We start from the raw sequence: 19,574 nt of genomic DNA on the forward strand, positions 1-19,574 counted from the left end.
GCAAGACTCCAGTGCTCATCTTTTCAGTTGTATTAACCAATGTTTGATAAGGACAACAATACATTTAAAGCAGATAAACAAACTTAAAAGGGAATTGAATGAAAGAAATTGCTACCCGAGATTATGCTACCTGAGATTATGGGGTTTTTTGCTGCTTCCAAAGGCCTTACCACCTCATTAAATGAAAAGGAGTGATAACCTACTTGAGAAAACATTAGTCTTATCCAGTACAGCAGGTCTTACACTCTTTTGACTTTGAGATCAGCAGTTGAGCACTTTTTCTGGAGTGCGTTCAGAATCCATTTGTTCCCAATGGAGCTACAGGATAAAGGAGCATTTTTGAAAAGCTGGTCAATTCATTTAGGACCTTTAAGAGCCTGAACCAATGTCCATTGAGTCAATGGAAAGACTGTTGTACTATAAACAGAAGGGTGCTCCTGTCTGGCAAAAGGAACTGGAGAGATAGACAGAGTTTGTTTTCTGCATTTTGCATAGCTGGGTTTGCAGGGAGAGAGAGGACCTAAGAACTTTAACCCTGAGATAAGGGTGAAGCTGAAAGGGCCAGGTAGGAAGAAGTCCAGGAAGAAGCAGCAACTAACCAAATTGAGAAATATGTGGCTGCTGTTTATAGTGGGCAGCCCTGGGTGCTCCTCTTGGCCACAGGTAAAGTGGCATAAATCCCAAGAAGAGAATTGAACTTCTTTAGCAGCCTGAACAAAGGGCTGAATTTAAAGGGCTCAGGGCTTGGGCTGAAGACCCTAGTGAAGGCAGATAGACCATTTATTTATTGGCCTCTTTAATACCCTGGCGGGGGTCCAGTTGGACTTTATGACTGGACTGGAGGGCCAGAGAGCCACCAAAGACCCAGCAAGGTCAGCCAGCAGCCTGCAGGGGGCACCTAGGGTGAGAAAAGGACTGATAAGGCACCCCACTGCTCAGAGGCTCTCCAGAGGTGAGGGCCCCATTACAAGTTGGTACTCAAAGTGGATTTTTGAGGGTTGGCCACTGAAACAAGGGCAGGGGAAAACTTTAAAAATTGAAGAATTGATGAGACTTCTATCCCAGCAGCAGGACAGCTCTGCTGAAAATCAGCGGCTATGAGCTGAAAGTCAACAAGAGGCCCAGCAGGCTGCCCAGCAATATCCAGCTGTGCTCCTGGAGGTGCTTCAGCTGCTCTAGCAGCAGAAACAGGAACAGCAGTTCCAGGAGTCACAGTTATAGTGGCTAACTAGCTTAGCCTCTCCAAAATTTGTTGAACCCCAGTCCAGGGATACCCCTGGCCAAGATGGGGCTCCATAACAAACCGGAGGCCTTCCTGGTCACATTTGAGCATGTAGCCACAACCACAGTCTGGAGTAGAGAAACCTGGGCCACCCGCTTGGGCCCTTTTCTTTCCAAGGAAGTCCAGGTGGCCTGCCATGCTCTAGATGAGGAAACAGCTAGAGATTATGATGCAGTGAAAGCCATCATGCTTGATCAGTCAGGGGTATCCCCAGAAACATAGTGGTTTAGATTCCACCACCAGCCCTGGAACCCTGAGTGCCTTTAAGCTGTGCAGCATTGGCTCAGAGCCCTGGCCCCGAGCCCTGGCCCCAGCAGCATGCTGACAGCACAAAGGTCTCATTCTGACCTTCCTTCACCCCAGTTACATGTTGTGAGGTCACCACAACAAACCTTCCAATGTCAAGTCTCTCCTGCAAGTGTCCAGTCCCTCTTCCTGGACACTCACAGAGGTAACCCCACATTTGCTGTCTTCAGAGAGCTGTTGGGGACACTGGGGCATGGCCACTAGGTAACTCAAGGGGATGGAAGACCACGAGTGTCGATGAAGCCCCCTCGCACTAGGCCCAAGTATCCTTGGCCCCCCTTCCCGCCTGGAGGCACTCGCAGCAGTTCTGCATACTAGGCCCAAGTGTCCTTGCCCCCCCCGCCCCCGCCTGGAGGCACTCACAGCAGTTAAGCTGAGGATCTTCAACAACATGTTGCAGAGTCAGACTGCCTGAAACTAAGCAAGGCCAAAGAGGGCAGATATAGAAGAACAATGCTGAATAAAGCAGCTTTATGTATGGTTTAACAAATGATACAGAGAACAAGGGCACTAGCTGGGAACTGGATTGGCTGGCTATATGGATACTTAGGGCAGCTTGCTATTGGATAAGTATGCTGGGAAAAAGGATGTATAAAAGCCCGTGTAACTTCCTGCTCTGTGTGCAGGATTTGAGATTCTATTCTCCCTGTACCTTTTTGCAGCTGCAAATAAACTTTTCTGCTTCTCCACCCCGTTGTGATTATTGGGTAATGGGTAATAGCACACCGGGTAATGAACCAACTCCAGCTGTTGTTTAGCCTCTTGGCACTGGGTGCCGGCAACAGAGCCAGTGCACATAACAGCTTGTTAGCTCAGCTGGGGTTATACCCCTCCCACCTTCATACACAGAACTGAGAGGGTTTGTAGTAAAACTAAGAATAAGGTTAACAAAGAAAATAGATTTAAGTGATTTCAAGCGAGAGAGATACAGAAGGGTTAAAAACAAAACTAACCTGCATTCTAATGTCTAAAACTTAATTCTAGCAAGATACAGCTTGCCTAGCATGGTTTCTTACTTACACCAAGTTGTCAACATTCTCCAACTAGTTTTGCAGGAAGACCCGTCTTTCGTCACTATAAAGCGACAGCTTCTTTGTTTTCCCAGATGATGGGTGAATCAAATGTCTCTTTACCCCCTTTGTATTTCCCCAATGTTTTTTGTCTGTTTCAAGAGCCAGGAAGGCTTCCTGGGGGCGCGGACTCCATTCCCCATCAAGATCATTCACCCCCACTTGCTAGCTTTGTTTACCTTTATGTAAATATACTTTTCATTGTTCTTGGTGATCAAGCTGGTCAGACATGTAAATACACATTATTTTGTCTAGGGGAGGCTGGGCTTTATGCACTGCCTGCTAAACACATTTTAAGAACATATTTCCAGCACACATTTATAACTCTTTGTACACACTCAGTAGTACACCACGCAATGAGTTTCAGGACCAGCATCTTACCAGTTTGCATATGATACTTCACATCACAGGGGCTGACTTTCATTTTTCTGGGTGGGTGCTCCACCTCCACTCTTCCCCGAGGCCCCACCCCACTTCGGCCCCTTCCCCCAAGGCCCCGCCCTCACTCCACCTCTTCCTGTCCCCGCCCTTCCCCTAAGGCACTGCCCACACTCTGTCTCTTCTCACTCCCGCTCTACCCCCTTCTCCCACCCTCTGCCAAACAGCTGATCAGCAGGACTGGCCAAACAGCTGTGGCTGGTGGGTGCTGAGCACCCACTATTTTTTTCCATGGGTGTTCTAGCCAACCCATGGAGTCGGTGCCTACGCTTCACATGATACCTTTTTAGATAGACTGACAAAAATAAACCTGTTTTGCCTCCTTTGTCTGTTTACAGACTCCAAAAGATAGTATCAGAGATTATCCATACTGTCATTCAGCTTTGTTACATACATTTCACAGCTATATTAATGACCAGCATGTTATTAGTTTACAAGCGATATATTACAAGACACCTTTTAAATGAATATCATGACAACAGTGTGAAATGTGCTGAGCTTGTCAGGCCAGTTAATATTTACTGTTGCATAGCTGGGAGCCCTTTGCCATCTCACTTGGAGTGCGTTAGGGTCACACTTTGCCAAAGGTGTTTATAGAACAAAAGGGAACTGCACACTGAAGGAACAAGCTTCTGAGGTGCATTTGTGTTTAGTTTTATTTCTTAAAAAAGAAACAAGTTTCTCTTAAGTATATCTATTTTTTTTCCTTTCAGGTGCAATTTCTGCATATAATGCAGGACCTAAAAATGTCCAGAGCTATGACAGAATGGATATTGGCACAGCAAATAATGACTACCGAAATGATGTTACTGCAAGAGTCCAGTTTTTGGAGAGAAATGGATTTGGAAACTAGCACTCGTATAGAGAACAGTTTCTAAAAGTAGTGTAGTCAGAGTGATTTAAAAAAATACTACTTTTCCGATATAAATCTTGGAAATAGAAAAATAAGTTAGGAGCTCCAAGAGGCGTTTAGGTTAGAAATAATTTCTAAAAATGAAAAATTACATATATTAATTATACTAGATTAGGTTAGATTACATTAGGTTATTAAAATTGGAAGTCTTAACTCTAATAACCAAATGCAAAACTGGTGCAGTGTTTACTGACATATACACATATACACACACACACTCATAGAATGATCAATACATCATTTTTAGTAAGAACATATAGATAGTATAGTATTTTTTTAAATGACATCGAATTTATAAACATTGAATATAAGTGTCCCCTTGGTTTTAAGCAGGCACAATAAACTTTAAAAAAACCCAAACAATTACCAGATTATGTATGCTTTTTGGGATTTTTTGGCTGAAACAGCCCAAGAGACTTTGGGTTATGTAGTGGAGTCAGTGTGGAGAAAAGTTGGTGACTTGAGGGTGTAGTCAAAGGCAATAGCGTATGGTTTGTGGTTGAAAATAGTGTATGGTTTCAGGTTGAAAAATGTTCAGAATACCTCTCTGAGAGCTTTGCACTAAAGCACCTCTTGTATAGTCAAGATTATTATTCTTTACCTGTTCTGTGTTCAGTTAAAGAATCCACATAGTTTAATAGAACTTTATCAAAGGCTGCGAACACCATGGGATCTAACTTCCAGACAATCTGGGAGTAGTAATTGTACCCAAAAAGGAGCACAGAAATGGAACTTTCAGGACTTTCATTTCTTCTTAAAGGTAAATAAAAGTTTGTGTTCCCATATATAGTCAGTCATTTTTCAGGTACCTTGATAAACCCAATTTTTGTTTAAACAGGCTTTATCTAAATTGGCTTATTGCTCTTTAACTCAGCTTTTATGCTAGGGTGTGGCTACCTGCTGCACCCCAAAAAATCCACAATGGACACACATGGTGAAATGACTTCAGCCCAGTAATTCATCTTGAGAAAGGATGGTGGCTCAGCTCCAAAGGAATTTAGGTGCCTAAATCCCAAATGTGGGTACCACTGCAATCCACAAAACCCCCACTGAGCTGCCAACTAACCCTATAGGTGCCTAAACTCACTCATGGAATAAATTTTCACTTGAAAAGTTCCTTAGGAACCTCATTTTTGCCCCTGGGCCTGCATACTGATGCCTAACTCACACCTAAGCCCCAGTGCAATCCTCAAATCAGATGATAGATGGGGGAACACCATCACGGCCTGATCAGGTAGGCATTTTCTAAGCATGACTTACTCCACACAAAACAGAGGAGGACAACTCCCTTATAACCTTGATCCCGTGGTTAGGGTGCTCAGGTGGGCTGAGGGAAGCCCATTTGATTTCCCCTTTTCTTCAATAGGCAGAGGGGATTTGAACAGGAGTTTCCCACCTTTCAAGTGAGCACCCTAACCCCCAGGGCATATTCAGATGTGGGTCTCTTGTTGTAGTCATTCTATGTTGTATTAAATATTAATGGGCCCAGAGAGAGAACGAGACTATCGTCCAATGGTTAGAACACTCACCTCAGGTTGGAATCCTGTTCAAATCCCTTCTGCTTGTCAGGCGGAGTGGGGAACTGAACCAGTTTCCCACATTCTGGGTGAGCACTCTGACACTGGGACAAAGGACGGCACCTGCCATCTCCTCCTTTAACACCCTCCACACACACACACACACACACACACACACACACACATTGTTGTGGGAGTCAGGCAGGTGCCTAACTTCTGTTCTTTCAAGCAACAGCTTAGGCATCGAAGGTGCCTGACTCCAGGAAAGGCATTCCCAGCTGTAGATTGCAAGCACAGATAGATGCCTCCCTGTATCCCACACTCAGGCCATGTCTACACAAGTTATGGTAGCATTCAGCTGCTGAAGTTTGTACATCACTCATGTGCTTGCATATTTGGCTGCTTGTGTCTGCACTGCACGTATTTTCCAGGAGTTCTTGTTTTGATACAAAGTGCTATACATGGTGGGTAGGCATCCCAGTGTGCCATTTGCTGCCTTCTGGCAAAATGCCTTTTGGGCAATGTTCACAATGTGTTGGAGGAAGCAGTTGTTTCAGGGTCTTAACTCAAAACTTTTATAGTGAGACAGTAAACTGTGCTACTCATGGACAGGCTGGGTTCCATTTTAATCATTTAATACAGTAACTCCTCGCTTAACATTGTAGTTATGTTCCTGAAAAATGTGACTTTAAGCAAAACGATGTTAAGAGAATCCAATTTCCCCATAAGAATTAATGTGGGGGGGAGGGGGTTGGGTTCCAGGGAAAATTTTTTCACCAGACAAAAAAACCTATATATTATACATACACACACACAGTATAAACTTTAAACAATTTAATACTGTACACAGTGATGATGATTGTGAAGCTTGGTTGAAGTAGTGAAGCTAGAGGGTGGAAGAGGGTGGGATATTTCCCAGGGAATGGCTTACTGCTAAATGATGAACTAGCTTTTGGCTGAGCCCTCAAGGGTTAACCCATTGTTGTTAATGTAGCCTCACACTCTACAAGGCAGCATGAATGGAAGAAGGGGAGACAGCACGGCAGACAGAGACACATGGGAGGGGAACACCCTGACGTTAGCCCCCCTCTCTTCTCCTCTCCCTCCCCGCCCCCGTCCCTGCACACAGCAAGCAGGAGGCTCCTGGGAGCAGCTCCAAGGCAGAAGCAGCACATGACAACTGAGCTACCAGCAACTGATGGCCTGCTGGGCGGCTGCCGCACAGGGAACTTAGGGGTGCGGCGAGCTGATGAGGGGCTGTCGGTCCACCCTGGTTCCAAGCCCCCACCAGCTAGCTCCAACTGGCTGCTCTTCCTGCAAGCAGTGGACAAAGCAGGCGGCTGCCAAACAACGTTACAAGGGAGCATTGCACAACTTTAAATGAGCATGTTCTCTAATTGATCAGCAATGTAACAACGAAACTTTAAGTGAGGAGTTACTGTAGACACAACTCCCAATTTATTGGTTAAATAATTTTACAAAAGTGAGAATAGTCAGTGCATACTACGATTTAATTGCTTTTTGTTCCACGCATTTCAGATGCCGCCGAATTACTAATTCTCCTGTGCTCTTAAGTAAGGTATCTGACATTTCCTCTTCTGTGGGAATTCCATGAGGCAGTTTCAGGGGCTGAATTCTACAGACAAGAGAATTTGTTTAAAACATGGACTATGGTAACAAGTTATTTTAATTGTTGCTGGTTAAAGGAAAAGTTAACAAACCTTATTAGATGCTTTATGACTTTCAGTTTTCCATTCACAGATGGGATATTTTTGTGCACTCTGGGCTGATTTGCCTATAAACAATGCAGAATGTTACAAACTCACTTTGAAAAAGCAATTTATGTCTCTAGGAACTGATGTATTCAACTGAAGAATTCACATATCAATAAAAGAAGAACATAGTACACAAAATTAAACTACTTTGGGAAATTCACACTTCTTGAAAATAAGTGTGCTAAAATTCATTAAACTTTTGGGATTCACCAACATCTTCATTAATACAAATGCTTATTTCCTATTAATATCCATGGGAGATCCATACATCTAGGCTCCAATCATGCAAATGCCTACCTATTTGCTCAACTTTATTATTGTGAGTAATCCTTTTGATTTCAATAGGATTTGAAGATCTGAGAAAAGAATTTTGCCCTAAATTTCTAGGCTAATTACTTTACAGATGTGCATGATAAACATGAAATAAAGTAAATTAGAAAGTATACTTTATCCAGTCCAAGATCATGTATTATCTTCTTTTCCCAATATGGACGACCTATTCCACTTTTGATTCTAGTGACAAGATGCAGTTTGTGAGGCTGCTGAGGATCACCTCCGTATTTTTCATGATCTGAAGGCCGTGGCTGAAATACCTACAAATAAGTAGTTCACAAAAGGCATGGTTTTGTTTTTTTATTTTTAAACATTTTCAAACAGTTACTGAATCCAACAATATCTTGCTGTAAAAATATTCCCCTAAAATATATTTTAGTCTTTCACTAGAAAGAAAATGTGGCAACCCCCGCTAAATTTCTAATAAGCGTCCCTTCCAGAAAGGCAAAGCAGCAACATATGACCATAGTATTAAAAAAGCTAATCTCCAAATAACCTAAAATTATTTCAACTGTTTCCTCATGACAGTTTGTGTAAAGATACAATAAGTTTGGGGTCATGATCCTCCACTCATATATAGCCTAGTCTTTGGGGGCATGATTCTTCAACCATATATATATGAACACATAAGAGCAGAGGTCTTGTTGTAGGACTGGGACCCAACTTTGTAAGATGATTGTGACAGGCTTATGACTCAAGAATGCCCTGTTTCAGAAATAAAATCAACTACGATCAGACACTGGTTTTTCATACAAGAATCTGAGTGCATATCTCTCTGGTTTAACAATGGTATTGCTCAGTACTGTTACAAATTAGTCTTACTAAAAAAATTAAAGGTATAAACAAACCCAAAACATGCTTTCAAATCTTTAAATATTGTGCTTACTGAAGCTGGAATTCTTGACTTAGTAAATTTATGGCGAATCCATCCTGTCCAAGTCAGTGATTCCATGCTGCTTTTTGCCAGAGTCTAAAAAAGTTATGGCATGATTTGTTAAATTTATTCAAGGAGAAAATTATTAACATTTGTATTGTACATAAAACCGTGAAATGACTAAATTGGGATCAGGGTCCCATTGTGCAACCAGGATAACCGATACAATACTGTGCCCTTATTATATCAGTGGGTGTTCTGACACCGAGACATTTAGCATAGTCTTGCTTAATGAAACCAAATACTTTTGAAACCTTTTCAAGCCTGTGTTTCTGCTCCTGGTGTCTAGTGAAATGAGGACACAACCCCTGGTTTCACTAGAACGGAGGCTGCAGAACGGCAGGCGTGCTTCTGGCCCTGCAAACGAGGAAAACCTCGGTGAGTCGGGACACGCACTCTGAGCGCGATCAGGCAGCGCAACTCACTGGGGCTGACCCGCTCTGGAGGGACGGTCCCAGGGGAATCAGGCTGCAGCCCGCCCTAGCGTGGCCCAGGATAGCTCGGAGGGGCAAGAGCCCCAGTCCTGAGACCCTTTCACCAGGGGCTCAAGGGGCCAGGGAAGCGGAGCACGGAGCGCAGCAGCCGGGGCAATGGGAGGCCAGGGGCTGCAGGACCGGGTCCCACTCTCACGCCGCCCTTCCTCCCCTTGAGGGAACTGCCCCCCACTCCCACGGCGACCAGCACAGGGAAACCCTCCAGCTCTGCGCCCCACTCACTCTCCAGGCGGCCGGGGGTCTCTTAGCAACGCAGCCCAGCGCTGCTGCCGCCATCTTGGCCCCGAATGTTATTTCCGGATTCCGGCAGCCACTAAGATCGGCGCCCAGAAGCCGCTGCACTTTGGTTCCGACTACTTCCGGCGCGAGGGAGGGGAAGGAATAAAGCGCGACACCGGGGCCGCTTCGGGTTTTTCTGGGTCCTGAAAATCACGTGACCGCCTCCCCCAGCTCCGCCTGGCTCCCGGAAGTGGTGGCTGGTGGCGCGCGCAGGCTTGGTTCAGGTTGGGGGTTCGATGCCCGCCGGGTGCCGCTTGCCCCCATGTCCCAGGCCGGTCCGGGCGCGGTGGCCGCGCTGGAGCCCCCGGCGGTGGCGACGCTGAAGCGGGCGGTGGAGCTGGACTCGGCGTCCCGCTTCCAGGAGTCGCTGGTGTGTTACCAGGAGGGGATTGACCTGCTGCTGCAGGTGCTGAAAGGTACCGACGGGCTGGATCCCCACACCCGGGCTCTGCGGCGTGGCCCCTACCTCCCCTCCAGCGCTGTAGCTCACCCCACCCAGAGCCGGGGCTGGCTTCCTGCCCGCCCCGCTTCGCCGGCAAAGGTCGGGAGCCGCAGCGCCAATGCAACCCCCCCGGCAGAGTTAACGCTGCTCCTTCCTGAGCTTGCAAACGTTTGGGGCTGGGGGCTGTCATTTTCTCCGGGGTTGCAGAGAGCGCGTGGCGGGAGGGAGCCCAGCTCTGGCTGACCTGCAGGTGCTGCCTCTTTAAGGCCTGGTCTATACTAGAAAATGACGTTGTCTTAACTATGTTGGTCAGAGGTGTGAAAAATCCACACCCCTACCTGGTGTAGTTAAACCGACCCAAATCCCTGTGTAGATGGTGCCCGAAGAATTCTTCTCACAACCTAGCTACTGCCTCTTGGGGAGGTGGAGAACCCCTCCCCTTGGCTTAGGAAGTGTCTAGGCTGAAGCCACACAGCTGTGCTACTGAAGTGTTTTAAGTGTAGATGAGCCCTAATAACATTAATGTATGTGCTACATGCTTAGAGAGGCGGTGATGTGCATGTTACGGTTATATGTGCCTGTGTTGGGTCTCTCTTCATAAATGACTAAGGCCTGGTCTACACTAGGAAATTAGATCGGTAACTAAATCTCTCAGGGGGTGTAAAAAATCCACATCCCTGGACAATGCAGCTAAACCGACCTAACCCTGACTGTAGATAGAACAAGGTCCGTGAGAGATTACCTACACTGGGGAGAACCCGTCCTGTCAGTGTAGATAGCATCCTCACTGAAGTGCTACAGCAGCACCACTGTAGCATTTTAAATGTAGACAAGTGCTAAGAACATTACTGGCTACACCTGCCGATGTAGAGCGCTTTGAGTTAAACCCGCCTTCACAGAGCGCAGTAGGGAAAGCGCTGCAGTCTGTCCACACTGATAGCTTCAAGCGCACTGGCATGGCCACGTTTGCAGCACTTACAATGGCATTGGGAGCGGTGCATTATGGGCAGCTATCCCAGCATGCAAAGTGGCTGCAACTGTGCTTTTCAAATGGGGGGGTGGGTGGAGTGTGACAGAGTGTGTTGTGTGTATGTGGTGGGGAGAGAGTGGGTTTTTGAGGGGCTGAGAGCATGTCAGCATGCTGTCTTGTAAGTTCAGACAGCAACAGACCCTCCCCTACCCCTCTCTCTCTCACACAGCATTCCACAGTAATGGTTGCTTTGTCTGGAAGGAGATAAGCAGCCAGCAGCCGCTGTCAGAAACGGAGCTTTTAAGGGGCATTTCTGCATTCCTACAGCCAATTCCAAACAATGATAAGAGCGGCCACTTGACTTAAGGGGATTATGGGACATATCCGGAGGCTGATCAGAGCGCACTAAAACAACAACTCGTTCACACTGGCACCACAGCAAATGTTATTCCACTCGCAGAGGTGGAGTACCAGCAGTGCTGAAGCCGTGGAGTGAGAGCACTCTGTGTCTTGCCAGTGTGGATGGGTAGTGAGCTGGTGCACCCATGGTCCTTTATTGCGCTGTAACACGCAAGTGTAGCCAAGCCCTTCCCCCCCCCCCACAGGTTCAAGAAGCTTATCCTGGGGTATATGCAGGCTTGGAAGGTTTAGATTTGTATTGATAAATGTTGGTAAGGGTTGATTTCACCAGAAACACACAAAATATTTGTGTACTAACAAAGTATTTCCATGAATAATAATCAAAATTTACAGAAATAATGGAAAGAAGAACTGCTTGAGAACATATTAGAGTTTCATTTAAGGATATTTAATTTGTATATTTTGACATGTGATGTTGATAATTTGTGTTTTAACCATTAAAAAGCTTTAATTTGTTGAATCTCAACTCCTACTTTCATTAAATAATTGTTGTCTCACCACCCACCCATAATTTTCTGGAACTGTGAAAATTTTTAAAGTGATTAAAATAAACATTGATATTACCAGTCAAAATTATTTTTAAAAAATATCAAATTCTGCCAAGCCTAGGTACACATAATGAAAAATATTGAGAATCAAATAGTAAAGGGTCTGGCTCTTGAGCATGGATGTAGGTCCAGTAGAGGATCTCTCTCCTCTCCTTTAGACTGTTGAATGAAAAAAAAAATTAGAGGACTTTATATCCTGGGGAATAATTACCAGACGTAGTTGTCCTCCTTTTTTGAGATAATCTGAATATTTTTGATTCACAGCTACAAAAGATGAAACAAAAAAAGCTCATTACAGACAAAAAATACCTGAATACATGAAGAGAGCTGAAGCTATTAAAAAACATATTGAAAAAGAAAGAGAAGGTATGAAGTTGTACTGTAAATTCTTTTAAATGTTCATGAAATGATGCACTTGTACATCTGAAGTTACAATACAGTTACCTAGGATTTATAGAATACAAGTGTATGATTGCACTGTCTTGTTTAGTGAAGGATACTTCTTTTTTAGATGGTAAATACCACCAGCAAATTAAAATTGAAGAAAATTCAACTGGTTTCAGCTATGAGAAGGTTTTCCAAGACTACCTTAATGAGACCGTTACAGAAGTTTGGGTAGAGGACCCATACATCAGACATGTTCACCAGGCAAGTGGATCTTGAATGTAGTTTATCTATAAAACTATAACAATTTTTTTCAGTTATTAAATAATCAAACTAACTCTTACAGTTCTACAACTTCTTAAGATTCTGTGAGATGCTTGTTAAGGGGCCCTGCAGAGTGAAAACTATCCACCTCCTAACTTCCTATGATGAAGTAAGTATCTAGACTTCATGTATAATATCTATTATTCATATTTACCAATATTTGATAGACTGAGGCCCTCTCTCCTTCAACAGGAGATGCAATCAGGTCAAGAGGATTTAACAAACACTGAATAGTGTAATTCCAAATATTTTGCTAACTAATAAATTCTACTTATGTGGCATCCTAAGTGGAAGTGACCCTGGAAGAAAGATGTTTATATTGTCCTAGTTGACTGTCTATTGTAAGAAACACCATTAAATAAATTCTGCTGGGAGACTCTTTATAATAAGGAAGGCCTGGATACATTTTGATATTTTGGGATTATGACAAGTATAAACCCTCTCATTGTCATTATACTCATTCTAGCCCAAATCTTAATCTGAACAGATAATCCAGTGTACTGGAGAGGCAGCATATCTAATGGTTAGCACATGGGACCCTGAGGGAGAACTGAGTCTTTGTGCATAATCAGTCATTGGCTTGCTTATGTGATTTTGGCCACGGTAGTCACGGTACCTCAGTCATCCCATCTGCAAAAATGAGTATAATTTATCTGCCTTCATAAAGCATTTTGAGACTTAGATAAGAGTAAGAACAAAGTGGTGTTAGTGAATTGAAGAAGATAAATGGACACAATTGGAACATGCAAGATGAAAAAACAACTTTTACTCTTAACAGGGTAGTGGAAAGAGTCAACAGACAAGTAGCCTAGAAGAAATAAAGCAATCACTAAAGAACTATGGAGTAACACTGAATGTCTCATTTTCATCTTCAATTCATGATCGAGAAATAAGGTTGGTGATGCAGAAAACCAATAAATTCCAAATTATTTAATCTTGACAAATATTATAACCATGGTTACAAATGTCATTCAAGGCAGAAGGCAGTTACTTTATCCAGTAAAGTAGGTTCTTCATAGTTTTATACTGTGTTCAACTTTGGGACCGCTGGGTCTAGTTTTTAAAACAAGACATTGCTGTATTATACAGTTGACATCTACTCTAGCTAGAAATTTTGATTGAAATGGTGGGAGGAATTTGCATAACTTGTAGATATGATTACGGTTTTTTCCCTAATTATGTTAAATGTACCTACAGTTTGTAAACTTGTGAAGATGGAATAATATTGGGAATTTTTTAAATAGATTCAACAATGGATGGATGATTAAGATTGGAAGAGGGCTTGATTATTTTAAGAAACCACAGGTAGGTGTGTATTTTCTTTTGAATGAATTTGAACTACAACATGGCTTATTCTAAAATTGTGTTCCTTTTTGCAGGGTCGTTTTTGCCTTGGATACTGTGACTTTGATTTGAGACCATGTCATGAAACAACAGTGGATGTCTTTCATACTAAACATACAAAGAAAACATGACCAAATATTTCTGTTATTTAATTACTGCTCTTACAACCTTTAAATGCCTGCTTTTAAATTTCTCTCAATTACATGTAGTGTACACTTTTTATGGAATAAACTATATTTTTTTATATTTTTGATTACTTGCAGTGTGAATTAAATAGAATTTCTAAACTAAATGGGGTAACACTTTAAAGCAAGGTACAGTAGAACCTCAGAGTGATGAACACCAGAGTTCCAAACTGACTAGTCAACCACACACCTCATTTGGAACCAGAAGTACACAATTGGGCAGCAGCAGCGACAAAACAAAAAAGCAAATACAGTACAGTACTGTGTTAAATGTAAACTACTAAAAAAACTAAAAGGGAAAGTTAAAAAAATTGCAAGGTAAGGAAACTGTTTCTGTGCTAGTTTCATTTAAATTAAGATAGTTAAAAGCAGCATTTTTCTTCTGCATAGTAAAGTTTCAAAGCTATATTAAGCCAAGGTACAGTTCTAAACTTTTGAAAGAAAAACCATATGTTGTCCAGAATTACGAACATTTCGGAGTTACAAACAACCTCCATTCCCAAGGTGTTCGTAAACTCTGAGGTTCTACTGTATCAAATATGATGAATTAGCAGTGCTAAAAGTTCACAAGTGCTTAGGAAACTAGTTACGTTTCTGTAAATTATACACGCTTCACAAACTTAGATGTTTTTGATCCAACACAGAAAATCCAAATATATAGAAGTTAGGCAACTGTCTTTAGTATTATACTTTAAAGAAAAAAAAATAGGATTGAAGGAAAACACCATGTACATTGGTCAAACTGGACAGTCTCTACGTAAAAGAATAAATGGACACAAATCAGATGTCAAGAATTATAACATTCATAAACCAGTCTGAGAACACTTCAATCTCTCTGGTCATGTGATTACAGACCTGAAAGTTGCGATATTACAACAGAAAAACTTCAAAACCAGACTCCAGCGAGAGACTGTTGAATTGGAATTCATTTGCAAATTGGATACAATTAACTTAGACTTGAATAGAGACTGGGAGTGGCGAAGTCATTATGCAAGGTAACCTATTTCCCCTTGTTCCACCCCCCTCCCCCGGTTCCTCAGATGTTCTTGTTAAACCCTGGATTTGCGCTGGAAATGGCCCACCTTGATTATCATACACATTGTAAGGAGAGTGATCACTTTAGATAAGCTATTACCAGCAGGAGAGTGGGGTGGGGGGAGAGAAAACCTTTTGTAGTGGTAAACACCCATTTTTTCATGGTTTGTATGTATAAGAACATCTTCTGTATTTTCCACAGTATGCATCCGATGAAGTGAGCTGTAGCTCACAAAAGCTTATGCTCAAATAAATTGGTTAGTCTCTAAAGTGCCACAAGTACTCCTTTTCTTTTTGTGAATACAGACTAACACGGCTGTTACTCTGAAACCATGTTAAACTGTAGCTCAGTTAACTAGATAATTAAGGCCAATCGTTTCCTTCTAAAACAAGGTGGAGAGCTGTAAAATCAGTGAATATTTGTGCAGAGTCCTCTGTGAAATACCATTTGGCAATCACACCACAATTTAACACCCTTCAAAAGTCTCCATTTCAGTGATTAACTTATTTGAATACTAATGGCAGTGCATGTACTGAGGGGCCCACATACGGATAAATGGAAGATAACTGAACAGAATATGTCATACTTGATCAGACTGTCTAAATGTGTGGTCCTGCTTTGTGGCCATTATCCTTCCAGTTGAGGACTAGAACCATCAAAGAGAGCAAGACACAGGAATCAAAATGCAGTTCTCCTGCATGATGTCTGAGCTGGTGACAGGTGCATGGCCCATTATTTACTGATACTGATTTTTTTCATGATGTTAACATGCAAACTTTACCATGTAGACCATAAGATGGAAGTCTAGAATAAAATTTAATTTAGAGCCTAAAATGTAGATCATGCGGATACTCCATGTATACATTTAACTTTAAACTCTTAGAAGTTAACAAACGTATCAAAATACCACCTCATATTAGTCTAGTGGCTTCAGTCTTTTTAAAACAAACTATCATTCTGTCCAAATCCAATATAGCTTTCCAGCAAGTCACTGCCTCTGAGATGTGAACTCTTAGCATATAGATCTAGTCTGAAGTATCTTCATGTATTTGGGTGACTAAGTACATGTTCATTTCAGTGATTGAGAAATAGTTTCATGTTGACAGTGGTGATATGAAATTTAGTTTTATAATCAGTCTAATTAGTAGTTACACAATCAGTCATGAACTAAAGCACTAGACTCCAAGAACGTTAGTGGATAAATCAAGAGAAAGTTATTTCAGTGGTAACTTACTCCTATAAAATCAACTTGCACAACATACTGAAAATAAACATTTTATTCTACGTTTTTAGTAAATCATGCACTAGTCCATATCAGAGATGTGACTTACACTTTCATTATGAAAATCACATTAGTGTCATCACATTCTCACATAAGAGACTCCACTTCCTGTGCAACTCATAGTTTTGTGGACATATTCTCAGCAGAGCACTTGCTAATATTGTGGTTTCACTGGGGCAAAACTTACTGCCAATTAGGTTTTTCTCTAGTTCATTGCACATTGCTGGTGGCAGCCACTGCTCTGGCAAATCTATGTTACAAACTTCAATTCTCCCATGCTTTACATGAATATCCACTTTAACTTCAAGGAGAATATGTTCATACACTATGTTAAAGCAACTGCTAATACTAAATTTTGGTGTCTTGCCATATATCCATTCCCAGGTTTGTAGTTCTTTGGTTTTATTATTAATTCCAGGAAACACTGTCTCATCGGCTGGGTTTATTAGGGTAATATGATGGTCAATTTGATGGCATCTTGCATATTCTGCAGCAACAGCATCCATGACCATCTCACATGTTAATGTAGGATCCTCTTCAAAGAGATTTTTCACTAAAGCAGGCATGCTAGGAGTGGCATTGCTTTTTATCCCCTTGTAAGGACTCTTCAGTACAGCAGATAAAAGAAACCTATCTGCATTGCATAGCAAAGTGCAGTGATGATAAGCAACCGTCTTTCCTAGCTTTGCAGCAGTACCTGAGATTTTAAAATTCCCATCTAGCAAGAGATCAAATCTGTCAGTGGCATACACATCTAACTGGGGTTGCAATCCTTTTAGAGCCCTAACAACCAATTTTAAGTTTTCCATTCGCTCATATTTTTTCTTGGATGTGAAGAAAGTAAAATTGATATTGCCCAGATCATGGTAAACCGTCCCTCCCCCACTTCTCCTTCGAGCTAGTTTTATGTTCTTCTTCCTCATTATCTTGAGGTTACATTCCTGCCAGGGATTCTGGTGTCTCCCAATCACCACAGTGGGAGAATTTCTCCAAAGGAAAAGAACCTGTCTGTTCTCTAAATTCATGTTGTCATGAATCCAATCTTCCACAGCCAAATTCTGGTAAACATCACTAGAAACAGACTGTAGAATAAGTCCTCTGTTTGCTGTACACTTGAAGCCAGCTGCTGAAATCTTGAGGACATAAAATAACTGAAAATAGTTCTTCAGGGATGATGGGATTACCATGGTTTTAATAAAATTATCAGATAACTTGTGAAAGGAGAGGCAGGTCTGTCAAAGTTTAGTATAAGATGTTCATAATCCGCACTCCTCCAGTACAAACACATCACTAAAGGCAATCATGCTGTACTCACTTTCTTCCCAGGATACCAAATAGTGATGCTACCACAATGAATGTGTTTTCAAGGTAGATTTCCTTCTCCCAGATATGATGATGGTATTCCACCACAGGTGCATGGTCAATATCTAAGATGGGGCTATAGAAGGCTGTTTCCTCTTGCTGCATATTACTAGAAGTGAGGAAGGGGAGGAAAGTATAGTATCTGATTGTATTTGTTTTCCCCCCTACAATGTAATTTTACAATACTGTCATTAACATTGATCCTGGGGGAATTCTGTGCCACTGCGCATGCGCAGAATTCATGGTCCCCTCCTCTCCAGATTTCTTTGCTTCTCTGCAGAAAAGTGACTTACTGCTGGGGAAGCAAAGGGAAGCCACAAGAGTGGTCACATGCCCCACCACACTGAGCCCAAACCAGCTATACCCAGACCCCCACCCCACCAAGCCCCACTCCCCAGCACCTGGACTTCCCGCTGAGCCACAACCACCTTCCCCTGGACGCTACTGCAGACTGCCATTGCTCCTGCACCCGGAACCTTCCAACCAGCCCCTGTTCATCAAGATCCCCTCCCACACACACAGCTGTATCCAAGCTGCTAGCAGCCAGACTGCCCCACACAGAACCCTCTCACCCAGCACTTGGATCTGCTCTCACACTAGGAGTCTGCCTGTCCACATCTGGTGCGCCTGGCATAGAGGGGCAGGGCCAACCACTGGCACCATCAGGTGCAGCCTCAGCTCTGTATCTGAGGGGGAGCTGTAGGGTGATCTCCCACTTCTGTGTAGCCAATGGCCTGTGCTCCCCACTCCCATGCCGCAGCCTCCACATTTATGTATTCACAAATAAAATTTGCAGAATGGTGCAACATTTCAAAACGTGTGCAAAATTTTTATTTTGTTGGCACGGAATTCCCTCAAGAGCAGCAGGAGTATTTAACAATCTAGTCTGCCACAAATATGCAGGTTAACTTTTTAAGGAGTCAGTAAAGTGGTCCAGCTAATACGTGCAGGATTTAAATGGCCCTGGACACTAAAACGCGTCGTCTTGTCAAGGTCACTCTTCCCCCCCCGCCCCGCTTCAGGGACCGCGCTAGAGAGGAGCGGGCATAGGTCAGTTCCGTGCCCAGTCGCTCCTTGGCGCCGGAGTTACCAACCCTGCCGGGCGCAGGAGCCGCGGGCGGGGCGCGAGCGCGACGGAGGGGGCAGGGCGCGAGCGCGACGGAGGGGGCCCGCCCGAGGCTATTTTAGCTCCGCGGTGACGGAACGCGCTGGGTGTGACGTTCCGCCGGCTCGAGGAGGGCGGGGCAGGGAAGCTCGGCAGCGCCGGGGGGGCAAGTGGGGGAGGGAAGGGTTGCACGTGCCCTCCTGTTACGCACCCTCCGACGGCAGACCGCTGGGACGCAGACCAGGGGCGGGTGGCAGGGTGGGGCCGGGCCGGGCCCGGCTGTGCCAGGAGAGCAAGAAACCCCGAGCGCCGGTGCCTGTAGCGGGGTCAGGTCACTACTCACGGCGGAAGACTCCAGCCGCCTCCCGTTCCCACGCTGCCCGTTATATCGACCGTCTGTCCTCGGTGCGCTTCCCAAACCCTTCCGGCCCCGCGCCGCAGCTGGGACCTGACGTTCCCCCAGCGAATCGCTCGGTGACGCGGGGGAAGGGAGAAGAGGAGACACCGCGTCCCTCCCACGCACGGGGGGCGGGGCTTGCCAGGCGAGCTGGTAGGTCACGTGAGCGAGCGGGGGCTTGGGCGGGAGAAGGCAAGGCTCAGCTGCGCGGCGCTTGGGTCCCCTGGCGAAGCGTGAGGGAAGCTCTGCCGCGCTGGGGCCGGGGGCTGAGCCGGACCAGGCTGCGCACGGCAGGGGCAGGAAGGGATTTTGCTCTGTGTGTGTCCTTCTGTGAGCGAGGCAGGGTTGGGCTGATAGCGTCTGTTCTGCGGGACCGACTTCTGCTGGGGTCAGAGACAAGCCTTTGTGGTTTGTCTGAAAAAAAGGCAGAAACA

The 19,574-nt window shown here is 44.0% G+C and overlaps 3 protein-coding genes across 5 annotated transcripts; 1 reads left to right on the forward strand and 2 right to left on the reverse strand.

Moving 5' to 3' along the window:
• Nucleotides 1-6,345: 6,345 nt before the first annotated feature.
• On the reverse strand, nt 6,346-9,442 carry MRPL30 (mitochondrial ribosomal protein L30). Its single transcript, XM_084635679.1, has 5 exons — nt 9,285-9,442; nt 8,521-8,604; nt 7,748-7,894; nt 7,248-7,321; nt 6,346-7,162 (listed from the first exon to the last, which is right to left on the reverse strand). Exons 1-5 carry the CDS (start codon nt 9,336-9,338, stop codon nt 7,030-7,032), a joined length of 492 nt encoding a protein of 163 aa, XP_084491805.1. The 5' UTR covers nt 9,339-9,442; the 3' UTR covers nt 6,346-7,029.
• A 49-nt stretch (nt 9,443-9,491) lies between these two features.
• MITD1 (microtubule interacting and trafficking domain containing 1) lies at nt 9,492-15,085 on the forward strand. Of its 2 annotated transcripts, XM_084635665.1 has the most exons (7): nt 9,492-9,757; nt 11,986-12,087; nt 12,233-12,369; nt 12,452-12,538; nt 13,208-13,323; nt 13,674-13,734; nt 13,809-15,085. In XM_084635665.1, the coding sequence occupies exons 1-7, from the start codon at nt 9,604-9,606 to the stop codon at nt 13,902-13,904; spliced, it is 753 nt and encodes a 250-aa protein (XP_084491791.1). In that variant the 5' UTR covers nt 9,492-9,603; the 3' UTR covers nt 13,905-15,085. The 2 variants fall into 2 exon arrangements, with proteins under 2 accessions (XP_084491791.1, XP_084491792.1); XM_084635666.1 differs by lacking the exon at nt 11,986-12,087.
• A 1,018-nt stretch (nt 15,086-16,103) lies between these two features.
• LIPT1 (lipoyltransferase 1) lies at nt 16,104-19,202 on the reverse strand. 2 transcript variants are annotated; one of them, XM_084635649.1, is made up of 2 exons: nt 19,087-19,202; nt 16,104-17,747 (listed from the first exon to the last, which is right to left on the reverse strand). In XM_084635649.1, exon 2 carries the CDS (start codon nt 17,461-17,463, stop codon nt 16,342-16,344), a length of 1,122 nt encoding a protein of 373 aa, XP_084491775.1. In that variant the 5' UTR covers nt 17,464-17,747; nt 19,087-19,202; the 3' UTR covers nt 16,104-16,341. The 2 variants fall into 2 exon arrangements, with proteins under 2 accessions (XP_084491775.1, XP_084491776.1); XM_084635650.1 differs by having other exon boundaries at nt 18,955-19,094.
• Between the last annotated feature and the right edge of the window lie 372 nt (nt 19,203-19,574).

This window comes from Lepidochelys olivacea, assembly GCF_965140295.1.
Source record: "Lepidochelys olivacea isolate rLepOli2 genome assembly, chromosome: 1".
NCBI lineage: Eukaryota > Metazoa > Chordata > Testudines > Cheloniidae > Lepidochelys > Lepidochelys olivacea.

Excerpts from the sequence above, each read along its gene's own strand:
- MRPL30 (XM_084635679.1), bottom strand. The coding sequence starts at position 9,338 with ATGGCGGCAGCAGCGCTGGGCTGCGTTGCTAAGAGACCCCCGGCCGCC. Across the intron at positions 7,895-8,520 it reads AGTCAAGAATTCCAGCTTCA|GTATTTCAGCCACGGCCTTC; the intron begins GTAAGCACAATA and ends ACTTATTTGTAG. Across the intron at positions 7,322-7,747 it reads ATGATCTTGGACTGGATAAA|GCAAATCAGCCCAGAGTGCA; the intron begins GTATACTTTCTA and ends CATTGTTTATAG.
- LIPT1 (XM_084635649.1), bottom strand. The coding sequence starts at position 17,463 with ATGGTAATCCCATCATCCCTGAAGAACTATTTTCAGTTATTTTATGTC.
- MITD1 (XM_084635665.1), top strand. The coding sequence starts at position 9,604 with ATGTCCCAGGCCGGTCCGGGCGCGGTGGCCGCGCTGGAGCCCCCGGCG. Across the intron at positions 12,370-12,451 it reads ACATCAGACATGTTCACCAG|TTCTACAACTTCTTAAGATT; the intron begins GCAAGTGGATCT and ends TAACTCTTACAG. Across the intron at positions 12,539-13,207 it reads TCCTAACTTCCTATGATGAA|GGTAGTGGAAAGAGTCAACA; the intron begins GTAAGTATCTAG and ends TACTCTTAACAG.